General features: G+C 40.3%; 1 protein-coding gene across 4 annotated transcripts in view; it reads right to left on the bottom strand.

Moving 5' to 3' along the window:
- Nucleotides 1-383: 383 nt before the first annotated feature.
- MED27 (mediator complex subunit 27) overlaps nucleotides 384-27,483 on the bottom strand; it is a 141,133-nt gene continuing 114,033 nt past the window's right edge. For 2 of the 4 annotated variants that reach the window (XM_013193940.3, XM_013193937.3), the window contains exons 5-8: nucleotides 19,237-19,344; nucleotides 12,235-12,276; nucleotides 3,448-3,525; nucleotides 384-891 (exon numbers count right to left, since the gene is read on the bottom strand). In XM_013193940.3, the coding sequence (XP_013049394.2) occupies nucleotides 757-891; nucleotides 3,448-3,525; nucleotides 12,235-12,276; nucleotides 19,237-19,344 (363 nt within the window). In that variant the 3' untranslated portion in view covers nucleotides 384-756. The remainder of the gene's footprint in view (nucleotides 892-3,447; nucleotides 3,526-12,234; nucleotides 12,277-19,236; nucleotides 19,345-27,483) is intronic. The other 2 variants (XM_013193939.3, XM_066980891.1) reach the window with 2 other exon arrangements.

Raw genomic sequence — 27,483 nt, 5'->3', positions numbered from 1 at the left:
TTTCAGTTCTAAAACAGGACAAATGAATTATACACAGTGTCACTGCTCATCACACATTTCTAACCACTTAATACATGCAAATTTTGTTAACATTTTTCCTTACAATTTTAGTAAAGGGAAACATCTGTTCCCCCCCGCTTCAGAAAGTACATTGCATCTTCCAAGCTGCCACATGCCTTTGAAATTCCATGTTTAATCAACACCATAATCTCTTCCAGAAAAAGACCAGCACAGATAAGCAGCCTTGCAACAACAACAAAACCCTACCATATCAGCATGCATGTTTAAATGTTTCCAGTTTGTCTCAAGAAAAGAGCAGCTTTGAAAACTTCACACCAAACCCAAGGATCTTGCTAATCAAATAATGAAATAAGTAGCACAAATTCTGGAATACAAAATTTATTTCAAACTTATAAAAGATTTCAACATTGCAAATTCTGTTTCAAAACACGAACTGTACATGGATATTTTCCTTAACGTTTAGGATAAACATCATTGATATCAGATCTCCACAGATTCATTTCAGCTGAGAAGCATCAAGAAATCACATACAGATCTTTACCATCTTCTCCAAAATACATCAGACTCACATCTGCCTTGCCGTGCAAGGACTTTTAAATAGTAAAATGTGTTAGTGCAACCCCAGTATTTAGTACAGGATGAAAGGGCCAGAAACAGAACCAGCAATTAAACCATCGGCTCTCTTTCCAGCCCGACATAGTTCTCTCCACACATGCCAACTGCTGGGCTGTGCTACTATTGCCTGCAAGTGTCATGAAAGGCTTCAAGTGTTCGGAAATCCCTCCACGTGGGCGGCAGGCCATCCTGCAGAAACTTCCCGCAGCGCTGGCACGGAGCCTGGAACAGCTTTATGTAACTTCTTAACCAGGTCTACAAGGAAAAGGGAGAGAAATTAAGAAAACTGGATGTGGACATTCCCCTATGTCATCATTCTTGTCAAGCAGTGATCCCAAGGACAGAGAAAGTACTTTGGCAAGGCCCCAGTGAGGTACAGTGATTTTATAAACAGAAATACGCAGAAGATTACAAGGTCACTATAAAGCTGAATTCTCACTTATTAAATATTTTGCCTTTTTAGTCACTTAAGCTAATTTGCTAACAGCAATTCACACACACTGAACAGGAGGGTTTTGCAGCTAGAGTATCTCTGCAGAAGGCAAATGTTCTCCTGCTCCTCATATTTTTACTGGAATTTAATTGTTCTTGATGGGTACCTTCTTCAACTGAATATTGGTTTGTCTCTTCCTATGAGCATCTATCACACCCCCACTGCAAACGTTCTGCAACAGTCTGAGCTCTTAATAGCTGAAGATACAAGCACTTTCACAGCAAGCTAACTAACTTCCTCCCTAATGCAATTTTAAGATCAATACTCACTGGTCATAAAAATACTCAATGATTTTAAATCTGATTACGCTGATATATATATATATATTTCAGTGATATAAATATATACACGTAAAAAGGCAACTGCTGAACTACAAACAGCAAGTACAGGTGTTCTAGGCAAAGCTCTTGCGTCTCAAGTGTTTTTTCCCATTGTCATACATAACAATAAGCATTACATAACTCAATTCCAAACTCAAGGAGATACGCAACTAAAAAATACCTAGAGCAGCAGATTTATACTGTGAAGGATGCACATGAATCTTGTCATTTAAAGTCCTATTGAATTACATCGATAAGAGAAAATTGTTCCCTGAAGAAGAGGTCAGCTGAGTTTATTGAAACAAATCCTTCCATCTTCATCAGAGCCTTCTCTATAGCAACCAAACCTTTGGCCGTCAATAACTCTCCTCCAAAAGAACTGGATCTTCCATGGGTTTAGCAGTAAATATGGGGACAAGGGCAACAGAACGCTACAAGTAAATTGCTGTTATTTACTTCAGCTTGGATGGACTCTGCTTGCACAACAGAGAAATCGAATTTTCTGAACTGCGACACAAAAATAGGTAAATGAAGCTGAATTGCGCACTGAAGACATCTGTTGAAAGAAAAAAAAATTCTTCTCCATTGCCATCGGAAAATTAGGGCTTCACTACATCCTGTCATGTGGATTGCTCAACTGACAGCTGAACGGACTAATTTATTGACACTTTGGTTGTACATCTGGTTTTGCTTTGTTAAAATTTTTAGTAGTGTTTTATCAAATCAATAAGGCAGGCCCATGGCTTAAACAAACGTGATACCCATTCTATTAAACATTAATTTTCAGACACGTTGGAACATGAATTTGACCAGTAAGAGTTGTTTTCACCTTTCAAAACCCATTTTAAGATGCACTCTAAGGGAAAAGACTTCCGTGATCTCTCATCTTCGCGGCCTTTTTATTAAATAAACAAAGAAACAAGCACAGCAGGTAAGCGAATCTGACCTGAAATCACACATTGGAAATGAAAGACATAAAAGAACCGATGCTATCTCACACACCTACAGATTGTGAATGGCAAAATTAGGTGTTTGTTTTTAAAAACTCTCAATTACATTGCTCCAAGTGAAGGGGTAATGCAATAGCTGAACTAAAAAGTCTGAAGAGCAGAAGTCTCTCCTCAAAGCCTCCTTTGCAGTGGAGATTGCCATGGAGAGAACAGCGACAGCGCTCGCTGCCAAAATTCTGAAGGAATTCTGAATCATAAACCCTTGTTCTCACCCTCTAACAGGACTGCTTGTACACAAGTTTATTTCACAAATAAAAACCTAAATACAAGCAGAATTAAAGTGATAAACTTAATTCTGCATGCGAAGGTAGAGTAGATTTCATTAATTTTGTTCAGTAAGGAAACAGTGGAGTACCTCCGTGAGCACTTCCTCAATTCCAAAAAGCTCGGTGCTGCAGCAGGTGGAAGTCCCTTGCAATTCCTTAAGGAACTAGGTTTGGGCTGAAGGTGGATGCAGCAAAATGGTCTCTTCCTGATGATGTTCCTGCCTCTGCCTCGCCACTCACACAGTAACTCTCCCCACAAGCCATACCGGGCACACTGACAGGCCGGCTCAGCTGGAATACACTGAATGGGAGTTTGCTCTTACTGAGGAGCTTTTGTTGAAGCTGACTTCTCACATCCAGAAATTGACTCCCTGCACAGCAAGAGCAGTGTGAAAGAGCCGGTCCATAACAAAGAGTTTGGCTGAGAGGGTTTTTTTCTGCTATCTCTAGAGATGACCCAGACTAGCTCTGTAAATAGGAACCATTGAGCAAATAGCGAGAGCTGTGATAAGAGTAACTGTACAAAGCTCAACCTTCACAGCTACCCCATGGTATTGAGATTTTTCATCCTTGTCCAGGTATGAGATAAAGAACTACAGACAATCTCTACTGTCTAGCTTGCTTAAACAGGTGAAGTTATAAATGCATCACAACTGCCTCATGCCATTCACTGCCAGCAAGCCGAAGCCTGTCTGGAAGCACGTTTCTTCAACCACGCTTACCATGAAAGACCTGACTACCACGTCGGGCATCTGAGGCAGCTGGTAGTGCAGCAGAGCAGTGGTCGCGTGATCCGTCACCTGTGCCAGGCAAAAGGAGAAGAGGCCTTATTCATTCTGCGTTTCTGACAAATTAAGTGCTAATGTGAAGAAAAAGCAGCATAAACTCCATGGAGAGGTAGCAAACCGAGGACTACATGACTGTGAAGACATTCTTAGAGTAATTTTGGTAGCTCTCTCCAGGTAGTTTCCATTCCTGCAGCCAACTTCACACAACAATCAGCTAAAACAATCCTGATAATTATTTATACGCATACATGATAATTATTCATATGCACACAGTAAAATCAGAACACCCGTGCAGAAATTCAAAAACATGACAAAAGCTAGTAGTGTAGGTAATCTCTATCACTGCTAAAAGGACAGAAATTTCAAAAAAAAAGAACTTGTTCTGTATTAAAAGCATCCATAGCAAGTAATTCACCTAACTTACTTATGCCTACAGCATAAGAGCAGAACCTATACCTCTGTGATTGAAATCCCATGTATTCCATGAAATCATAAACAAGCAAAATCACTAAGCAAATATTGTCAGTGGAAAGCACTTTGCTTTTCCATGTTCCCATTTTTCACTTTGGTAATTTTTAGTAGAGAATGTATTTCTTCAACATATGTTGATCTGCTCAACAACAACAAAAAAAAAACAACCAAAAAAAAACCCATTGACAATAATGTAGCTAAATTAGATAGTTCTGGAAGAGGTCAGGACTCCTGAGAAAAAAAAACAACAACAAAGTTTTGGGTTTGGTCTTCTTTATTAGACAGGAAAAAAGAGGAAAAAAAAGAAGGGAAAAAAGAAAAGGATGAGGAAAACAAGGTAAAATAACCTCACTTGAAACTGCATTTTAATGAAGTAGTGAGGATACTCCTCTCCAATTTCATGAGAACACTTGAAAGATTTAAGTCTTGTAGTTCTATTTCAGGTTGCTTACGCTGAACAAATAGGAATCGAGCTCTCATTTCCTCTGAAAACAGGAATCAATTAATATGATTATGGCTCATAACTACTTGCATTAGTAAAAGATTCCTGATAGAAAGCTTTTTAATCTACCAGACAGAGCCATAACAAGATCTTACATCTGGGAATTACAGCTAGACAGAATACAAATAAAACATAAATTTGTAACTGCAACAATAATTAAAAAATAAATCAGTAGAACTAACCAATGGTTCAATAGCTTTTTTTCTTCCCCCCTTTTTTTTTTTTTTAATCACTACCATTTAAAAATGATTCTGAAGGGGGACAGTTTCTGAACAGCTATGACACAAATTCACCAGCAGTGCCCAGCCTGCCAGCTGTAGTTTTAGAGCTTCCCAAAATATTATCACAGTCAACAGCTTGCTTCTTCACAGAAGTTACCAGCTTCAGGCAGAAATTATTGGCAAAATTCTTTGGGCTGCACTTACAAAGATCTCAGACAACACAATCCCAGCAGCTCTTTTGCATCTTGTAACTTGTAAATCTATTTATAGTCCTCATCAGTAATTAATAAGGAGACGAGGTGTTCTTCTCAGGTGTTGTCTTTCTATTTTCCAGGGCACGTCTACATAGTATAGTAAATTCTGAGTAAGAAAGTGTGAATTGAAATCACAATTACTGTTCCCAACTAACTCCACTTGTTCCTAATTTGTATTTAGTCTAATTCAGCAAAGCGAACTGTGCTGAAGCGCTGAAAATTTCATTGTAGAGAGGCTCATGCCTGAATCTATTTAGGGAGGTGAATCTGTAAAAGATATATTCCTGAAAATCCACATACAGACGGGCTCTAACCATACAAACTTCCTCCGCAGAACACTAGATGAACACAGTCTATCCTGCAGTTTTAAGTTACACTGCAATTTTAGAAACAGATTCTGCTCCCCAGCGTTCACACACACGCCTCACTCCTAAGGCAGCTCCAGCAAGTGCAAGGACAGCTGATTCTGGCATTTGGAAGGTAAAACCTCTGGGAAAACGTTCACAAAATGGACCTCAACCTGCTGAAGCTCTTTATATGCCAAACACACACACACAAACCCAGAAATAACACGATTAACTGTACGCTAATAGTACAGCGTAACACAAACCAGGCATTTCTTTCAAACATCTCATGTGGTGTTTAGAAATGACTGTAATCCAAGTCCTACTAGTTAGGTGATTTTTTTTTTTCCTTTTAAGATGCTGCTTTTATAGGATAACACCAGACATGTCAAAGAATAGGAAGTTCTGAGGATATTTATGAGCAGCCGCTCTCCTTCTGCTGTATTTCTACTTCTAACAAACTGTATTTTTTTCCACTGAACAACAAAGTTGTTTTCTCTTAGCATTGAAGATGTGGAAAGTTGCTAAAAAAAATAAATACTGCTATTAACAAATTTAAAGAGAATGGCCACTTTGGCGATGTTGCACATATGCTGTTCCCATTGTAATGTAAAGCTAATGAGATTCCACAGGGAGATAAAAGCCACACCAGCATTGCTAGAACACTAATCATGTTTTCTGAACAAAAAGGAGGCGATTTCTACCATAAGCAACCGCTTATACAGTGCTTCTGAAACAGATCAAAGCGGGTGTCAAATCTGAGGAAGAGGAGCAGGGGAACGAACCCCCCCGTGAAAGCAGCACACAACACGATGGCAAAGAGAAGAGAAACGAGAAACGACAAACTGGCCAGTGCTTGGGAGCGAAGGAAGAATTAAAACCTTTGCCCCCCAAGGTAACAGAGATGATGAGAGAAAGCATAAATTGTCCAACTTTTTTTTTTTTAAATAATAAAATAATTCTTTAAAAAAAAAAAAAAAAAATCGATCCTGAGCTTTACTAATGGGAATATGATTTCACACCAAAGCAAAGCAAAACAAACTGCATATGAGCCAGCTCAGTTAAGGGACACATTTTTTCTTCCAGCCAAGCTGGAATCACAAACGAATTTATTCTGGGTGTAGGATGACATTTTGTGCATTTCAGGACTTTATTTTATTAACCTCACTTTCATTGCTATATCCTACCTACTGCTATCTAAACTATCAGTCACTTTTTAATTCTACCTCCCTCTGTAGAGGAGCATATTCAGAAAAGTACAAATTGATTAGGATAGCTGTTGCTCTGGACCTTGAAATAGATTTTCAAGTGATGTTGCAGAAAAACTCAATATCTCACAATTCATATACTGAAAAGCACCTGGCATTTTTGCCAGAAAAAAAAAAAAAAGCAATCTACTGAAGCCACAATTTTGCTAAATAAAATAGCTGTTGCTTAACTAAGGACGCTCCCACTCTCAGACAGAGGAAAAAAAAACTTCATTTACAAGAAAAAAAATAATCTGGTCTTCACCTTTAAACAAACCTAAGCTGTCTTGGGCTGTATGAAGTGATTCTGCTTTAGTGAGGCACAGTCTTGCTTTCAGTTTGAGCAAGGAATTGTTCTTTATTGATAGTTAGGAAATATTTTTCTCATTTTTGTTTCCAAGCTGAATAGAAACGTGCGCTCCTTAAACCCATCTCCGCTCCCTCATCCAGAGGGAATGCAAAGCAGACTGATACCGGACCAAACCCAATCTTATCGTGACTTTGTGCAAATGCCATCTCCCCTGCTCGCCCCCCCCCGAGACCACCCGGGCACTCGCTGCGAGATGCTCCCCGCGGAGGCGGTGGCGCTCGGTGGCGGTGAAGCCGCGTGCTCCTGCCCTGCTCGTGCAGCCGGCTGCTGGGCTGGCTCGCTCCCTAAGTTGTCAATAGCTCGGGAGACCAGCACACAGCGGTGGGCAGCAAGCGAAATCCCCGTTATTTGTCTCAACCGAGCCCACGCCAGACGTTTCTATAGCATTTCTCTGCCCGCTTGCTAGCGGTGCTGTGCTGCAATGAGCTGTCCAAAAATGGCATTATTGGGCCTTGACAAATGCCGTTAGTCATACATCTCCAACAGGGAAAATTCATTCAAAGAAGCATCCTACAATCCTACAATTGTTCAGCTGGGAAAGCCGAACAAGTGCTTCCTCTGACTGCCAGAAGAGGCACAAAATCAAGGACCTGGGGTACGGCATTTCTCCATAGATTAGGCATGTTCCACAGACGTATGAAGCTAGAGCTGGCCTAAAAACTAAAACAGAAAAGTAAGAATCACGTCATCACATGGCTAAATTAAAGAAGCTATTCTAATATTTTCTCCTTGCTATTGGATCTGCTTTTCAAGAGGAGGTGCAAAACTTCCTCTAAGAGGCATAACTTTCCTCGCAACTTACTTATTGGTTTATTTCCTCCAGTAGAGCATTGAGGACTCAATCTAATATAAAGGGATTCTCTAAATCCCCAGAAAGTTTTTTTAATTTTTTTTTTAAACCCTGCTAGGTTCGTGACCTTAACGGCAGCCTATGGCAATGAGTTCTAGGGGATAATAAGAGCACTAAAAGAAAAAAAAAAAACCAAAACTATTTTATTACTGTTTAGACCTTTTATACTGTGGAAAACTGCATGAGTGCCTTTGTTCATTTCCAAGGATTCCCATTATTCAATCTTCTCTCCAGGAACGCGTTTTAGTCTCTCTGGAGGGAAGCAGGAGAGCACAAAACCCAGTCAGTGCCTCGGAGGCACTCTGGAAGGATGATAAATGGTGCCTCTACAAACGAGCACTGACGAACGCCACAAAAATCCTTTACACACCTTTCCCCCGCTCCTAATTCAGTAAAACACTACCAGGCGTTTCTGAAGCACAGGATTTCTTAGCTGTTTTCAGAGCTCCCAGCATTTAAGTTTTTATTTTGCTTGTTCTGCTTACTTGGACTGGAGCAGAGATTATTTTTTTCCGCCTAAGCAGGTCTTTGAACAGAGCCAAACAGTGATCATGCGAAGGAGCAGTCCCGCAGGTGACCCTGGACCAGCCCATCTCCTCTCCTTGAGCAGACATATCAATAGCCCGATAGCTGTCTCATGCATGCATTCATCCTGCATGTGATTTTATTCTGAGATTATTGACAAGAATACATCTTCATACATTACAATACTTATATGCCCTTGTAGTGGTGAGAATTGTGCTCCGAGTTTGGGATCGCACGTCTCACAAAGAGCTGGGGAGGCACCAAGAGCTGCCTAAAGTTTAGGTTAAAACGTGACTTGGGAAGAGGCATGTCAGTCCAAACAGAGAGCAGTTCGTGGCACGCTAAAAATGAAAAACCACTCAGGTGAAATTAAGAAAGGGACTCGAGATCAGTAAGAAACAGACGTCTGAATATGACTCAAGCAGCCCAACTGATCGTACTGCATAGCAAGAAACGCTGCTGCTCTTACTGAGCAGCTTGACAAACGAAACAATTAATGTTTGACTCCGTTTCCCCAGTTACACAGCTTTGATCCATTCAGAGCAGTTCCACCATTCTACATCTCTTTTTTTTTTGAATGCAACTTAACAAATATCGCACCTTTCTCTACAATCCATATATATAATTTTTAAACTTTCTGCACAATGACTGGAATTGTGCAGTCCTCACACAGGTTTTTCCTCCCACTAAGATTTAAGCCCCCAAATACTTCCCGATTTCCTATTTGTTCCTCCTCTTGTGCCAGTGGACCAAGGCATGCAAGGTGCTAAAAGAAGGAGGTTTAAGATGAAAACAGTTGCTACTCCTGCAGAGTTTAAATGTCAGACAAACATGGGAGTCTGAAAACCTTTTCATTGCTCCTCGTGCTTTTGCCCTTTCAGCCTCCCCTCTCTTATTTCTCAGCTCCATTCTCTGAATCTAACCCTGCTGGTGGATTCAATAGCTACGAAGCTTACTCACCCCAGGACCAGACTCAAGAAGACTCCAGGGAACGCAGAAAATGACCATACACTAACAGTAATGGGCCCTCTGGGAGCTGTCCCCCATCAAATTATACACACTCGGGTATCCTGACTAATAAGGAGCGAGAGAAAAGGCTTGCTGACACAGCCAACGTTTGCAAACAAAAGTCAGGACAAATTTAGCATCGTTTGACAGGGTTGGATTGAAGATCAGAGGTCTCTAGTCCTTAACCTAGAAAGTCATCCCGCAACCCTGGGAGATTTTGACAGGCTCGCAGCTACCACAGACAGGCATCTTGTGAGCTCCAGATGTTGTTGTGTTATCATTGAAGACAGAGTTTGAGAACTTGGTGTGGCTTTTAAAGAGAAACGTCCCTGCCCTTCAGAGCGATGACTGATTTTGCAGCATTAAAGGTGGTAGAGCTGAAAGGGCTGCCCGGGCTCCTCGGTGGCAAGAGCAACTCATCCGTATCCTTCCTTCTGGGCACAGCGCTCCCACGTAGCGTTATCCACAAAGCCGTACTGCTGACTGGCACCAGAAAAACAGCTCAGGAACATTCAGCTACACTCTGATACAGCTACCGATGATTTTTAGTGGCATGAAAACATTTGTTCTGAAGATCCGTCAGTACTACAATGCTAACAGAATGTAAGAGTTTCTCTGTTTTAATCATTTCCTCTATTTTGCTACTGTTAAACAGCTCTTCCAGGGATGTACAAATGGATACAAGCACAGCTTCAGAGAATAAAGAGAAAATCAAACGAAACACAACACCACAGAGAGGAAACTTACTATGCTGGACCACGGCATTTTCTGTTTTCTGTTTGAAAATTTGTCTTCAGTCCTAGCTTTAACTTATTTAACTATCAGCTCAGTAGTGCCAAATCTATTGATTAGAAAGTACCATCACCTTGCATTTTTATCCCATTTTTATGCGAGGATCTGAGAGCACAGTGCAAACCAATTCAGCACTAGCTCCTGTGAAGTCAGCAAGTATTACCCCAACTGAAGGGATGCAGAAATCTGATCCGAAGAGAGGTGAAGTTGCCCAAGGTAACACAATGACAGAGCCGGGAACACCAGCTGTAAAAGCACAGGCAGCTCCTGCACCTGTTAAAGGCAACCTTTTCTCCTGCAGTTTTTCTTTTCTTTTTTTTTTTTCTGGGGGGGTGATGGAAATATTAATCTATTTGGTATTATTTACCAAGAGAGAACTCGAAAATGGGAACTTGTACTCAGGTCACCTTCTTTTAGAAGAATTAGGAACAGACCAGCCACTTATTTTATATACCTAGAGACGTGTGCACAGACCATAATTAAAATGCATCTTCTCTTGATATATTTTTTAAGTTACCATTCAGTGCATATTATTGAAATTAGTATTTTAAATACAACCAGAGGACAAATTCATATGTATCCAAAAAGCAGCCACACAGGCAGCAGTAACAGAGGCATTTCACATTTTCTCACTGACCTCTCTCACTTTTGATCTGAAGACCCTTGCCTGGAGCTAAAGAAAAATTTACTCTATGTACTTATGCTCCCTGAGTCCTTAACTTGGGCTCCTAAGTAAACCTCTACATTTACTCTACACTTATCTTTCGTATGGACAAAGTTATGCAATCAAAACCTCAAGATTTATTATCAATTATCTCAAATCCAAGTTATTCAAAACTAAAACATCCAGGAAGACAATCTTAAACTCAAATGAAACTATAACCTAAAACACACATGGGGAAATTCAGATGATGCACTTAATTACAGAGTCTTAAATTTATTCCATTGCAAAAATTACCTAAAAGCATACTGATAAACAATTTACTAAGATTTACACTGTTTTGCTTCCCTCTGGATTACCCTACTTGACAAAAAATACTTTTGAGGAGCGAGGAAAAAAAATAAAGAATATTTAATCCACTAATCTCTGGAGTAAAGAATCAACTACAGCAAAATTCTGCTTTAATGCTAGGCAGAGAGGAAGAGCAACCAACTTCCCCAAAAGCTGTCCTTTGATCTCTAGCACGCTAATACCATAGGTCAAACATCTTCACTTCTGACTGCATCTGAAGTCTTGGAAGAAAGATGCACAAACGCAGTCAATATGCCATACTTTTGACCCCTGCTTTTATGCCCTTTAGAGTCCCTGACCCATTATTTGTTACATAAACTACAAAAGTAGATGAAAGGAAGCTAGCGTGCCGGCTGGAGACTCAGGCGCCTTGAACTGTGGCTCGAAGGTAAGGAAATTGGAGTTTAACCCCGGATCAATCTGAACTTACAGCATTCTGACAAGAGGCCTTCAAAGAGAAATCTTCTCCTACCTGCCTGGAAAATAGCAAGATACAGATCTATCCAAAAACCATCTTTGCCTTCTTAGTAGTTTCATATTTATTGCTCCTATTCTCTCTGTCTTTTCTTACTGAAGGGAATGCCGTTCCACAAAGTAAGTCATTCCTTTTGCTTAAACCATCATGAGAAGAGAAATAGCCAAAATAGCATCATGTAAAAAATTTACAAACTTGTTTTGGAAAGATAGTTTACAAATTTATTAAAATCAAGTCCCCGGGAGAGAGAGGCAACTGAAAAGAATGAAAGCAACAAAATAAAATTCAAAACAACCCGGTCCTCCCACTCCACGAAAGATTTAAACTGAAAAAGAGTACTTGAAAAATTCACCTGAACTTTTAAAGCTACAGAAGTAAAGTCTCCAACTTCCTATTCCAAACCACGGGCTGAAACTGTGATGGGAAATAAATCCAAACAAAACAACTGCAGAAGTGGTCTCCTTGTTTTCTGCTTGCCATTTTCCATTACTACAGATTACAGTCTCTTATTTGCAAGTTGTGATAAGAGTTACAGAACAAACGACAAAGGAATAAATTCTGAATTCTTTTGCATAAGGCCCTAAGTATTTAAAATAAACTCCACCTGTCTTCTATACGCATTATGTAGAAAGAGATGATGAGGGACTTACCTTCTGAAAAACCTGATAGTTGGATTTGGACCATATGTCAAGCTACAATAGGAAAAAAAAAGAAAAGTTATATATTACCACATGCAATTACTGAGGAAAAAATATTTAAGTAGCTGTTCAAATTCAAAGAGAGGGGAAGGAGAGTTATGGAGCCTTATTTCTCAGTTCACTAGTTTGACCCATCATCTTTACCTGTTGCAATCTGAGAAATAATGACAAGATTTCCTTTGTTTTGCAACAAAAAATGAACACAGTTCACCACAATTTCATTAAAAAAAATCTATACATACACAAGACCTGCTGAATTATTGTGTTCTCTTTAAAAACAGCAAAATCTTCATCTGTCTGGGGCTAATCTATGCAAATAATCATCAGTTTCAGTTTGTTTCTAGAATGAGGGCATTTTTATCAAGTTGATGCTTGTCTTGTGTCTGAATAAGTGATTCAGTTACAAATGACACAAAGAACATTTAGCTGAATTAAACCAAAGCACTGGTCTACTGGGGCTAAATAAAACATCCCTTAGGAAACCGCATTTACATTTGCAGACAAAAATCACACTAACCGAGATTTAAGGCTGCAAATAACTGCAGACATCCATGGCTTAAATGCGTGCTCAACTGCGTATGAACTACAAGAACAAAATTGAAATAAATGTTATTAACCCCAGAAACCAGAAGGTGAGGCTGCCCTTGTTAAACAACCAAATGGCTCGCACTTTAAAAAAATTCAGCTGATGTGCTAGTGCTCTTTTAGCCCAGCCTTGTGGAGGATCTTGTACTCTGTCAAAGAGAAGCAGGGGGAGGAAATAAGAATTTCCTTCAATCCCTGACTCGCAAATCACTTTTGTCTGCAGATTCCACTATACTCAACATTTTCATGCGCACAAAACTTCCCCCAGGAAAGGTGTTTGTTACAGCATTAACCTTAGGAACCTTAACCTAGATGAAAGAAAAACTGAGTGCATTTATGAAGCAGGTACCTCTAGTGCTGGATTATGCTGTTTGACACATGCTTTCCCACAAGGGGCACATTCGTATCTCCCTCTCATGGTCAGCCACTTGGAAGAATATAAACCAGAAATAATAAATTTGTTTGAAGATGCACAAGAGGTCCAAACATTACATGCAGAATGTACAACCGCATAAACCTAACAAAGCTGACCAAAGATTAATTTTTTCTTTTACCATTCATGATTGGGAAATAAATATTTGTAGTGTAGCAATCTAAAACACCCATCTTTAAAAAAAAAATTGTCCACGAACAGCACCACTAAGAGAAAGGCATGGAAAATGACTGGCTTCATTCACTGCTGGCAGGTTACTTCCAAAGCACATAAAACCCCTTTGGACCACACGGCATGTCCCCAATTGCAAATTCACCTTTCATCATTGAGAAATACACACATATAGTGGTTCTAGCTTTCTTGGAGAAACACACTTAAATGCATATGTAAAACCTGCATTTACAATTAATGGAATGACAAAATAACGTATTACGTTTCCATCTGCTGTATTTTAATTAAAAATGTAAATAAGAGAAATCAAGCTAACTGTAAAACTCTGAGAATAAATAGGGTATGGTATGTTCGATACATTCTGCTAAGTTTACATCTTAAAAGAAGTTGATTTAAAAGAAGAGACACTTTGTTGGATTCATCTCCTTTATTATAAAGTGCAGCTAATTATTTTCATTCCAATTTTTGACAGCGTCCGTAAGTGCTAGCTGAAATTACACGTCTTCTAAAAGGCACAAAGGTTAGAGTCTGAAATGAAAGAAATGAGTGAAATACACTAGAGGGAGAAGGATGGTGAACCCAAGTAATTAATTCACGTAGCTAAAAAGGTTGAGAACCCTAGAGGTTCCCACTCCTTTAAGAGTACCAGTGTTATGTGGCTCCCTTCTGAATACGGGTACAGAAGCGACTCTTGAGTCCCCAAACCTCAGTCTGGGCAGGAGGTACTGTTAAAGACTTTAAACATCACTTCGGCGTAGATGTTTCATGGCTTAGTACCACTGACCTTGCCGTGAGACAAAAGGCAGCTGATGTCTCGGTGCCTTTTCCAGGCTAGCTGAAGACAAAAGTACCCTAAGGCATGTACCTGCAACACTCTGCATTTTCTGCCTCTTAAGGTGGGTTCAGGAACCTGCCTGAATACCGACACCACTCATACTCTGGGCCCCACAGCCGGTGGTTCAGCCAGGACTTGGACCTGAGCTTGATTTACAGTTACAATACACCTGTGCCTATAGGGAAGACAGCATCTTGTTTCCCTATTACAAAAATCTACATTTGCAAACAAAAAATTAACACAGATTTTTTTAAACTGTTTTCATGTAATTTCAGGCTTGCTTTAACTGCAGACAGAGTTGCTATAATTGGAATGTATATATGGTTTTGCTAATCTCTAGTGATCAAACCAAGTGTGTGATCCTCTCCAGTTAGACTCAAGACCAAAAAAAAAAGGAAAAAAAGAAAAAGGCCACTTCAGATGCTGCATTAAGATGAGCCCAACAGGTTCTGAATGTTCATTAGTTGACAAGGAGATTGAAAAGCTGAGAAAGTAATGAATAGGCATGAGTAATGAATAGTTCTTATAGACATGATGTTATCCAAGTTTAAAGAAAAAAAAAGAGCCACAAACCCCCTCCCCAAGCCACATGCAGACATCCTAAATGACTGCCCACCTTTTCCCCTGAAACAGGATTAAGGCAGAGGCGGATTAAAGAATGCATCGTTACAGGTCTATTATTCTTCAACTTTTCACTTTCAATCAAGACACACATTTGTAACTAAAAAACTGCTGAAAGCACAATTTCAGGGCATCCTCTGCATGTGAATTAAACTGGGGCTTTCTTTCCCAGCGCCCCACTCTCCCCACCCACCCCCAGCATAAGTAACAAGAGGCCATTTTCTGAAGGTCGTCTGAACGATTTCAAAGGCGATAACAAATCAGAATGTTCCCTGAATCTAATATCAAACAGGTCCAGTGCCAACACTTATTAGAGAAATCGGATTCAGCCCCCCCTTCACCCAAACACACACACATCCAGCTTTGAAGTGGAAAGAATGTGGGGATCAGAAATTACCCGAGAGACAGCTCTGGCTGTCTTTGAAGCTTTCCTTTGATACTACTATTTCTTTTCCTCTCTTACGCTAGGAGGCTAAAAGCTGCCTTTTCTTATTGATATGGGGTAATTAATGAAGCCATAGCATTAACATAACCCAAGTTCCTTAACGTGATAATTCAACAGAGACACTTATGTTTCTTCCATCTAACGGATGCAAAAATAGGAATTTGGCTAGACGGTGAAGTTAAGCACGCACTCTAAATACACCCCGTCACGGTGGTTCTTGGGATACGGATCCAAAGAAAAGCAGGGAATTATCATGCCAAAAAAAAATCCCAATGCATTTTTCTTTTTATTGGCAGGCTAGGGATACTAACAGATCAGCTGACGATACGCCTGCCGTGCAAGAGTGAGCTGCATAGCTTCATTTATTCAGGAATCAGGACATCAGTAATTAATTACTATCCACGGTTAAATTCCAGTGCACAATGAGTATGTCAAAGTTTGAAATTAAGGGTGGCACAGTGCCACTGCTAAAGCTACAGGGCTAATTAAAATGCATCAGTATGTGGTGGATGCAACGGGTTAGTAGGGTAAGCAAGGAAGCCTGCAGAACAGTCAGCGTACAGAGCCGACTACATGACAGAGGCTGCCAGATCTCACCTATTGTTTTTGCGAAGTGTCACCAAAAATGTCTAAGTTATGCAGCTGGCAACCTGGCAAAGACATATTCTGCAGGGTTTGTGAATAATTCACGAGAGAAGTATATGAAGCACTTAAGAAACACACTGATGCTTTGTCTGTATAAGCAAAGCTCAAAAATAAAATACCAGAATACAGTATCTTGTTTTACTCATTGCAAGCTTAACACTACCTTTTATTTTTTCACCTTTGTTTTTAAAATTATGTAAATCTGAAAGAGAGAGTAACCAATTTAACTAGACTTCAGTACTCCAGAAACCGTGTGAAGCCTCCACATAAGTACCTGTCAACACAGACAGCACAACGCACGAGTACAGCGCAACCTAAAGCGCCCCGGATAATGCAATGTCAGCTTTCCCGCGCAGCCGCTAGCTGCGCCTCAGGGTGCCACCATGCACAGTTCCACAACTACCAGAAACACCCATATTTGTTTTAGTTCGATTTGCCTACTGCACCAGAGGACATCAATACCTCTGTTTGGACTCATCTCTTTCCCTTCTCTTCCCAGTAATGTGAAATTAGCCAAAACAGCTGTATTTTCAGAGATAAATGATGACACCCCCCCCCAGTTCACAAGCAAACAGATGGCCTCTTCTGTGCTTTGCAGTGCTTTGCACACTTACTGTCTGTGTGGTCATCGAGTCTCCCAGTGATGGCCATTTCCCCTTTGGTTGAATATTGCTGAATATATACCATTGCCCCAAGCTCCGCTTCAATCCGTGAAATCCTCCCAGTGAATTTCACCCTTGTTACCTAATGGACCTTTGGACTTGTGGACTTAGGGGGATTACTCAAAAGACTGTCATTCAGCCAGTTAAGCGTAGAGAAGTACAATGATGCTATGACTTATTCCAGCGTCCCTTCTTCAACGTGGCTTACCGAAAAGACTGGAGATTCAGAATTGCCATATCGTATGATGCCTCCTAGTTAATCTAATTTCTGCTGTTTACAAATATTAAATGCTCCCTAGAAATACATAAGCAACCCCAAATCAGCAATTACTTTGTAACTGCTCACGGGAAAAAACAGTCCTCTCCTATTGTGATGCTGACAGCTCTCTGTATTTTTATTATCTAAAGAAGATACTTGCTGATCTCTTTTTTCATACCCTTCTGTCTCTCTCCGAATGCTACTGCTTCCTCCCCAACATCAGGCTGGGAACAGAGAAGCCAGAATGGTATGGTGAAGCCTCACTGGAGTACTCTCCCAACAGCATCTGTTGTGACAGAGAAGGAATTGGAATGGACTATGTTTGCAATTGACTGTAATCGCTCATTCCCAGCAGGCACAATAAAGTAAAGCGAATCATTGCAAGAGCACAATCTTATTCTTATACTCCAATTACCAGTGTAGTTAATTAGCAGAAAAAAGGGAGCCCACTGTTTGTCAATATGTGTTCCAGTTGGCAAAACTAGCAAGCTACGCATTTATTCACTCTTCCAAGCCAAATTTACTCATGATTTAAGTGGCTGCAGCTCCAGTTCTACTTAAGTCAGAAGAAATGTTCCTATTTATACCTAAAACGCAGACCTTCAGGTTTGCTAAAGCCTTGAGACGGCCCAGTGGAATAGCAAACTGCCATTGAACAGACACAGGTTCACTCAGCCTCTGGGGAGCAGTCACATAGCCTAGCGTTGGACACTGAAAGCTGAATCGGTAGAAAACAGCCTCTCCTGCAGCCTGGCTTAAAGCAAGAAAACAAGCCAGATGTTAGCACGGATGCTCAGGTGAAGCTAACTGCTCCCCACTGACAACTGACAAAGGTTAGTGCCCTGTGCCCAAACTTAGCCTTGGTGAGCACCGCTCTCGAACGACGGCAGAGAAAAGGTATACAGCTCTCCTGAGAGTTAACCTTGAGCTGAACAGAAGCCTAACGCCAGATGCTGAGTTTTGCAAAGGAACTCTTTTACTCAGCTTTTCAGCATATATAGCATTATTATATTTCAAGGGAGCTTCGAAGGAAACTGGATTCATCAGAGAAAAGGAGCACATCCAAATGAAATGTGACACGGGAATCCATCAAGCACTGTCAGTGCTTTTTAGGCAGACTATCATTTCACTTCCAAACAGAACTTTGGGCAAAGAGGGGCTGGTGCCGTAACTCTGCATTTATATGCTAATACACAGGGAGTATGCTGCAACTGCTGCTGCGAAATGGCATTTAAACCTGTATATTTGAATAATGCAAATCAAAACCAGGCAATTTTTATTTTACTACTTCCTAGGTCAATCCCCTGCCCTTCGAGTGAGGATCTCTCATCTGGGAAACACAGTTGTGCTATATTCTTCAGTAGATCAGCTCCTGGCCTTTTCTGGGGAACAGAGGTTCAGACTCAGAGCTGCTGAACTCCGGGTCAGTACATAACGTGCTTCTGTGTGCTAAAACACAGTTATCACTTCTGAAAGGAAAAAAAAGTCTCACCTCATTATAACATGGCCTATGGGTGCCAAGTACTCATCTTGATATAATGAACTTTGTATTTTAATAGGCTTCATAATCAGAAAAGAAAGCTCCAGAGAGAAAATGCGCAACATGGAGGCATTTAGTACTGTTACTGGCAAAGGAGCATCCTGGCGGATGTCTCCGTAAGAGACTATTCCACCCTGAAAAAAGAAATAAACTGAGCTGAAGGCCGTCAGGTCCCATTAACATCTTCTGATGCGCTAAAAAGAGAGCCATATGGAGCATGTGCAGTCGGAAGAAATTTGTGGGTTCAAGCAGGGCGAATTGTTCATGAAACAAAACACTTGTGGAAACAGGCAACGCTTGCTTTTAACAGCTGCTGTTCAAGATGAGCTATTACTGACAAGCAAACTGAGGACTACCTACCAATGATTCTCATAGCTGAGCTTATCATCTTGAACATAAAGCTAGCCCAAGATTTCCCAATGGCGCTCAAAAAAGAAATCTGAACCTTGGGCTACTGATGTGCTGGTACACTGAAAAAATGTTTTCTCAGTAGACACTATTAATGAGGCAACTGGGGTCTAAGGTGATAAATTAGAAATTCAAGCAAGGGCATCAGAGCTTAGAAAAAAGTCAGACATTTGGGTATGAAAAAAATCAAAGCAGAGCATGATAAATTTAAACCTGAGCGCTTTGCAAAACATCCACAAAGTCTTTTGACAGTTTTATGTTTCTAGCACACTTGTGATGGGATTCCTTTTCTGTCATTTAAATACCAGGTAAAAATAAAATTTAACGTTGCTGGATATACAGTAACCTACCTTGCCATCTTCGGTATAGACGTTTTCATTGTAGCCTTTTACTATTGTCCGGTCAATGAAGAGGCTCCGCATCACCACTATCACTTTTAGCACTTTTCCTAAAGTAACCTGTCAAGAACAAGAGAAGGACAAAAACAAGCTGAAGGAGAGCTAATGGTGTCTGACTTCACAAGACCATCAAGTTAACAGCTTAAGTTGATGCAATTTCAGTTCTCAATATTTTATAGACAGAACAAAATAAAAGATCTAAAAACACTGTGCGTATTATGAGGAAGAGAGACTATAAAGTGCAGAACAAACATTCATTTGCAACTGAAAATGTATGAATTCACAGAATTCCCTTGTGTAGACATGACACTGCCAAGAAACTCTTCCATTTTATTAACAACACAACTCAATAACTTGTCAAAAACAATGAGAAAATGTGATTAGTTTCAATGTATTTTATATTCTCCACTGTAAGTCCATTTATAAAAAAAATTTGAAAGAAGAATCAGACTCTTTTAATGCTAGCTTTTAAAGGGATGCCACTAGTTTAATGTAAAACACTTTAGGTCCGATAAAAATGTAAAATTATTTACCAGAAAACTGAGTGGGACGGGGGCAATTACAGCTACAACAGTAAAAATCTTACATTTTCAAAGGTTTAATTTTCTTCTGCAGAAGCGGCAAAATGCAAAGAATAAAGCTAGTATCATGGAAATCACATGTACTCTGTCAGTATATAACAGAAATAAGCCTAAATTATAGTATTGACAAAAATACAATAATGAAGGCATTTTAATTTAAAAATCAATTTACAATTCAAAGATGAGCTTGCAGTTCAATACGGGTAAGATGTGTCTAGTAAGAATTTTGTCTTTGTGTTTTGCTACACAGATGTTATTACAGAGTTTTCACTCACCCACAAAAGCATAAAACTGAGATCAGAAAAACATTCAAGCTTATTTTAACGTTTCCCACCTGGCACTGGCCAGTTTTCTACTGTCCATGTTCCAATTTTTCGTCCAGTTTAGATTAACACATGTGATAACAATCGCCTTCTTCCTGCTAACCTCAGCAGACAAATCCACGCCCAAAGAAATCAGTCAATCTGCACCTTCATCGATTTGTTGTATGTTTTTCCCTTTTAATTTCTGCTAATGACTCCTACCTCCCACCTTCAACAGGAGTAACCTCAACCCGATGCTGACTGCGACTAACAAGCAAATCAGCTCTGACGTGCAGAGATGCTTTTCCCCAAAGCAAGAGGATGGGAAATCTGGTACAAAGACCCCATGAGCAAGCAGAGGCAGGGACCGTGCTGGGGGAGGGCGAGGAGTGATAGCAAGTGCTAAGAAGGGGGTGAGAACGCAGGACTTTGCAGAACAGCTACCCAAGCCGCTGTAAATATTGCTTTTCCACCTTGACGAACCATACAGCAGGACAGGGTTACAGATCCTGAAAAGAACAGCTGACATCTCTTTGGTACGGGATGTGGAGAAAGCAGCTCCAGGGCAGAAGACTAAGCAACAGGCAAAAACGAGCTGACAGAAACAGACAGGACAAGGAAAGGAGAAAGGAGAAAGAAGTCAGCGTCAGACTTCAAGAAGACAGGCTGCTAGGTATGATTTTGCAAGAACATGAAGGAGAAAAGCAGGTCAGAAGAACTAGTAAATTTTTGAAGAAAAATGTTACAGGCTGAAGTAGGGTAACTTGCATCGAGGCCTGAACTAAGCCGACAGCATGAATAGTTTACTCTGATCCCTTTCTTCTTGCAGATTGGGATTTTACGAACATGTAGGAACTACCTCGTGTTCTCAGGCAACCCTATCATGCTATCGAGTGCTGTGAAGTTGGGTCTAAATGTAGAACCTTGCTGGGATACTCTGTAATAAGACCTAGCTGGCCTGCACATAAAGGGAAGTAGCAGAGTTATTTCGGTACCTACCACCGCATCAGCTAAGTTAAAAATACAAAGTCATGACCCAGATGTGCCTGATCTATAACACTGATCGTCTGCTGGAATCAGAAAGACAGTTCTGTCATAACGGCATAATTAATTCGATGTAGGATGAGGAAATGGAGACGCTTTGAAAAAACGTTGTCAGCACATTTAGAGTTAATATTTTTTTTTCCTACCTCAGTAAGCCTGGCAGCTCTCTAGGATATATGCCTACTGAGAGAACTGACGCTGGGCAATCATACACAGCAAAATTAGAAGGAGAAAAAGAAGAAGTTTTAAACAAAAAAGAAATTTTCTTAAAGAAGAGCAAAAAGGCAGTCCTACAAAAATCCAGACCCAGCTTTATATGTAATATTTTCTATTTTCATTGCCTTCACACACTTCAGTGGATGCTCATTTCTTTCCTCTTCCCTTACGTTTTGCATTTATGATATCTCACATTGCTGCCAGGCAGGGAAAAAAAAATTGGATGAAGTTGCTCTGAAGCCTGTGTGGGATGTTCCTGAAAATCCTCAGCATTAGTAGTCACACGTAACAAACCGAAGAGTCCCATGCTTGGCACTCCAGCTTGCTTGAATATACTTACTGCTGGCCTCAAACCTCCCCACAAGACTTACCTGCACAAATCCTTTCAAAACGCTTCTGCATTACCTCATTGCCTTTTTACACGTCATCTGTTGCCACATCTTCCTGTGATTCCCTTTCGGGAAGTGTCACAGGTACCCAGACCCCAGCTCCCATCCATCACGCAGCACTGAGAGGTCCAATTCTGCAACCGGTCTGGGACAAGTGGGGATCCCCCAACTTGTCTGAACGTCAAATAAGCAGGGTTACGCTGCCTACCCCTGTCCCTCACATCTGGAAGGAGCAGTGTAAAACCATCCTTAGATGTGCATTTTAGATGTGGGCTCCCTGAGGAAGATATCGGGTTGGAATCACTACTTACACAATGATTTGTACAATGGGGTCCTGTGCTGGGAGTAGGGGCACCCAGACATTGTGGTAATACAAACGACAGAATACATCGCAACTTCAACCAGGTTAGCACCAGGCTGTGTGAATGAGCTCCGGTATTAGCAGACCTAATTAGCATCGAATTAGCAGTCTGGTATTGAAATAAAAAACCTCCCTGTTTTATGCTGCTGCTGTGTCGGCATGGGGGTTGTACAGATTTTATAGTGGCTGGGAGATGAAGACTTTCAGACAAACGTTGCGGGACTGTATCAAAAGGCATATTAGTACGTGAGTTAAGTCTGACAGAAAAAGCAATTTTGAAAAAGCAAGCATAGCTCAGAGAAATTATAGTTCATCAATTTAACCGCACTGAAAGAACGAGGCAAGTAGTACAGAGAACGAACAGCCTGGCACTGGTCTGGAGGATGCAGTCAGACTTGGAAGCCAAAAGGATGCCCCACAGCTCTCTTCAGGGTAAAGCAAGTTCTGTGCTATCTACAATAAACAAGGTACCTTTTATTTTTTCCTCTGATAATCGAGGCTCATAACTGTTTTGAGGACTCAACACTTTTGTTCACCTCGACCGCCTTTTACACATCATGTTTTCCAGCAAACAATTTTCTTTCAGTGCCTGCTGAGCACGGCTAACCACAGCCTGTGTTCAGAAGAGATCTACGTATGGAATACAATTTACACCTTCAGTCATACAACTGTGTCCCTATGGATCACCCGAAAGAAGGCAATAAAAAACTAATGGCTCTGATAAAAAAGTAATCGGATAGTTCGACTGAACTCCCGTAGTGCAGGTCTCTGCTTCTGGAGGTCAAGGCTCGCCCGACTGATCCCTTCTTAATGGGCACTAAAATGCCCCTGCGCTTCCACAGATACCAACTGCAAGGAGCTTCTTTCATTATACCGAAAAGATACCTTTCAATTGTGACAAAAAGGCAACAATTCCCTTTCTAAGCCAACTTTTCCCATTAAATTTCAACTTCTTCTGTCGATACCCTGTTAAGACAGCACTTGGCTTTTTAATATTTCGCCTGTAGGATATATGCCAACATGTCCTTGATGTAGAAAATTTTAATTCAAATCAATACGTGTACAAGGTCACTTTAAAATTCAATTAATATGAATGAAAAAATATGCCCCACAGTTCTGTGAGCTGAAAACGGAACAGTTGCAAGTTAAATACTTCTGTAGCTTCTGTTTTGGTCTGCGTAATAACAATGCACATCTAACTTGCTTTTAACTCAAGCGTACTAAATTCAGACAGTTAAGTTATTCATAATGCCCCTGCTTCCTAAAACAGCAGGCTCCAGAAGAAGGTAGGACAGGCAGCTGATTGAAATCTGCAATATTATGCAGCTTTTCTGACAAAAATATATAAAATAAAAATCCTGAAATATCCCAGTTTTAAAAATATTTTGTCTATCACCAAGATAACTCTCAAAGAGCATATGACAGGCAGTGCATGCCAAGGATGGGGGAGGGAAACAGAATCATCAGGGAAAATGCTTTAGATAATTTCTGGTAAGACTGCTAAAAAAGTTCCCAGTTAACATCACTTACTGACTGGAAAAGCAGCGAGTACCTTTCCAAATAAGTCAGTACCAGGGCCAAAATTAATTTACAAAATGAGAAGCATCAGAATTCATTTACCCTGCCAGAATTCTGCCTGGAGGAAATAGCTTGAAACAGCCCCCTCTTAATTTTGCCCTCTCGTTGAAACCGATAGCAAATGAAAAGCGCTTTTATAAACAATTTTAAAAATGCATTAACAAACATTCTTCCTTCAGATTTATTTAAGTTTGCTATTAGGAGAAAGCGTGCTAACACCACCGAGCTCCAACACTTGTGCAAAAAGGTTCCCACAGCTCCAGATTTCCTCTCTGCATCCCAGGGAATTTGCTGCTGATCTGAGCTGCAGATGCTCTGCATTGCAGAGCTAAAAAAGAAAACATGATTTTCAGTTAACATGGGTACCTCCCTGCTAGTAGAAAAAGGAGGATGACTTTGTATGCAGCTTTTATTCACCTTAGCAAACAACAAGGCAACGCTGAACCAGGGATATAGCCAAGCTGTACGCGTTACTAGCAAAAGGCCAGACACCTGCTCCTTGTGACACCGCCAGCCATAAGCTTTTCCTCCCACTTCTACATTTATCTTACTGATCACTAGAATGGTTGGAGATCCTATTTATATAGACTGAAAAATAAGGTTTTGTATTAAAAGAAAAAAATAATTAGAACCCACCATCCGGGCCTTCAACTAGTTTGTTGTTTTTTTCCCTGTGTCTCATCTGCTGCTGGTGTGAAGCTGCGCCTTCCCTCACACGCTCGTTATTCTTTAATGATGCCTATTTGTAAATAGCAAGATAAGATGCAATTAAGCCATTAGAGTCTAAATAAATAAACATACTAATTAGGTTCTTTACAAGGATTTTTTAAATTATTTTTTATTTTTTATGTTAGGGCTGGAATTTACCTTTCATTAATCTAACCTAATTGCAAGAGTGCACCATAAAACGTCAGCATAAATGAAGGACTTGAAATCATTTTGGCATATCAAGGATGAGCTGGTGATCCTCTCCCCCAGTACCATGGCACATTCTGCAGATAAGACGAACAAACTACATTGTTCAAAGGTTAAACGCCAGATTTTGCCAATGGCCAGTCACAGTTATGGATCAGTCACGCTAGTCCAGCACCGCTACGGATGGCAAAACGGATTCTGCCTCTTTTTGCATTCTGTGTTACAGCACAGCAGGAGTTTTACAGGGATTTTACAGAATATAAAACTGTAAAAACACCAACACAGACCTGCAAACCACTGGGACTGGTCAGCAACCCTGGTGCACATTAACCCCGTGGGAGGGAGCAAAGCTGAGGACATGGCTCTCTGGTCTTTCTCTACTTTTTCCTACTCTTGTTCACTTTCCCATCAAAAGACCGTTCCTCATCTTCCCGATTCTTACACTGGACAAGTGGAAAACAATTTACAGCTTGATTCCCACCCACTGCTCACATCGAATGCTTTCTACCTCCACATACACGACCTCAAATGCATTTTTAAAATGCCTGGTAAATGCTGGTCCTCAATCTTAAAAAACAAACTGTGAAGCTACAGCAGTCCCAACAGTCTCCCTACTGGTTCAGAAGAGATTCCTCAAGACCCAGTTACATAAGGGATCCTTGGACATCCCGGCAGCTTTGTTAAAACCTACCTAGTGTCTCCAGGAGAATAAATCCCCAAATGAAGACTCATCACATGTGCCTAAAATTAGGTGCCTAAGCCACCACAAGTGGCTACGTTCCCACCATAAACCTGCCTACCTTTCATCCCCGCTAGCATTAAGCACGCAGGATATCCACGTTTTCTGGAGTCACCGATTCCCCAGTGCCAGTAGCCTGCGGTGCCCTGCTTTGCGTTGCTCTGCAGGGACGAGACATCTGACTTCCAGAAGAAACGCTCAACTGGAAACCCCTGGAGAATTAACCACCAACATGTGAAAAGTTTGCTGTCATTGCTAATTGGAAGGCAGATGTCACAAAGGTCAGTTTAATTAGAAAAAGATACTAACCACAGTCATCTTACAACTTGTAACTTCAGGTCACCAGGGGGATGCGCAGGCGCCAGCCCACTAGGAGCAGATGCTCCACGTGCATCCGAGTGCTGCCTCCGAGAAAGAAACAGAGGAGCTCTGCAAGTCCTAAGGCAATACTAGCTTCCTAATGAACCACCGCAACGATAAAGGGAAACGCTTACACTGCTAAGCAGTTTGGTGAAAAGAGCGTGTGTGTGTCTTAGGAACAGCGTTAATTGTTTCTAGTCGAGTATGACATTAATACTAATTTTGTATCAATTAGCATTCTTCTTCCCCCTGGTTTTTCAGCTTCTCCCAAGACCAGGGTGTCTCGACCAAGAGTCAGCTTGGTGGCCTTTTTTATTGGGCATATAATAAATTTCAGAAGCCATTTTCCCAGAGAAAATCATCCTGACTTTATGTAAAACACTGATAAACAAAATTCAGACAGAAGAAATTATTCAGATTTAGTGAACAGATGTCAAGCCTATTTGCAATTAATACAGCCCACTTCCATACAATCAGACTGTTTAAAATGCTTGGAACAAGACTTGAAAGTTGAAATGCAAATGTGTCTGGTTTTACTGAGAATGAATAGAATTTGTAGAAGAATGTTTCGTACTTTTTATAGGAAAGATCTACTAAAAATCTAGGCATCTGTACAATTGTATGAAAAGAATTTATCATCGGAAAGTTTTTAAGATAACACGAAAACAAGAACTCGTGATTTCTGAAATGAGCTTTGGTTTGGCAGAAACAATTTTTCAAATTGAGTTAGTTATACATATCATTACCCTTTAGAAACAGCTCAAAATATAGAAAACTATTCATTATTTGTAAAAATATTTACCCAATGTTCCTAACTTGTACAGCAGTGCTTTTATATAGCTTTACAAACACTGGGGAGACAGAAGATCCTTAAAGACCAAGTAGCTCCTGGATCAAGACAAGAGAGTAAGTTTCTGTGTCCGACTAGGACTCGCTAGCTACATGACCCTAAAGAAGTCATATCTGTCATTGAAAAAATAGGGCTAATATTTGCTGGTTTGTAAAATATTTCTGATATCAAACAAATGAATTGTATACAGGAATTGGTAGCTTCACACTGAAAAAGTGTTCTGAATTTTGGCAGCAGAAACAAGGTATGTGAAACAATCATACGGTAATCACACCATCAAGGTACCTTACTAGAAAAAATAAGGTATTAGCTAAGAATACAACTAACCATTTAATACAAGCAAAAATCAAGGTATTTTTAGGTATTTTTCATTAATTAAAATCAATTTATGTTTTCTTAAGATATGAGGTTTATCTATTTATATAGATCCTGGCATTTGACCAACAAAATCTCACAAAAACCTTAAGGAGTCCTCAGTTCCCCCTGCTGCTGCTGGAAATTAATTTTGCACAACACTTATTAAAGCTGATATAATTCCATGTTTAGTCTTTTTTATGCATAGTGTGATTAAAAGATAAATTGAAAAATCACTAGTGAAGATTGGGATTAAACAGCACCTTGAAATGATAAACTGCTTTTAAAATCAGTTGAGGATTTCACACAGCTCTGAAAGATTTCAATTATTTATGTGTTTGGTCTGTGTAGCATAAATCCAGACTAATGAGGTACAATTGCTGTGTATAAATCTAAAACATAAAAAACTCCTTATTGTCTGGAGAAAACAGTAACCTCAAAGGACTAGGAGGCAGCAACCTTTCAAGGCACAGCATTTGCGCTGCCAGGAATAGTTCTTTTTCTTTTTTT

Source organism: Anser cygnoides, chromosome 20 (assembly GCF_040182565.1).
Source record: "Anser cygnoides isolate HZ-2024a breed goose chromosome 20, Taihu_goose_T2T_genome, whole genome shotgun sequence".
Classification (NCBI taxonomy): Eukaryota; Metazoa; Chordata; class Aves; order Anseriformes; family Anatidae; genus Anser; species Anser cygnoides.
This window is presented reverse-complemented; position numbering and strand designations above follow the sequence as displayed.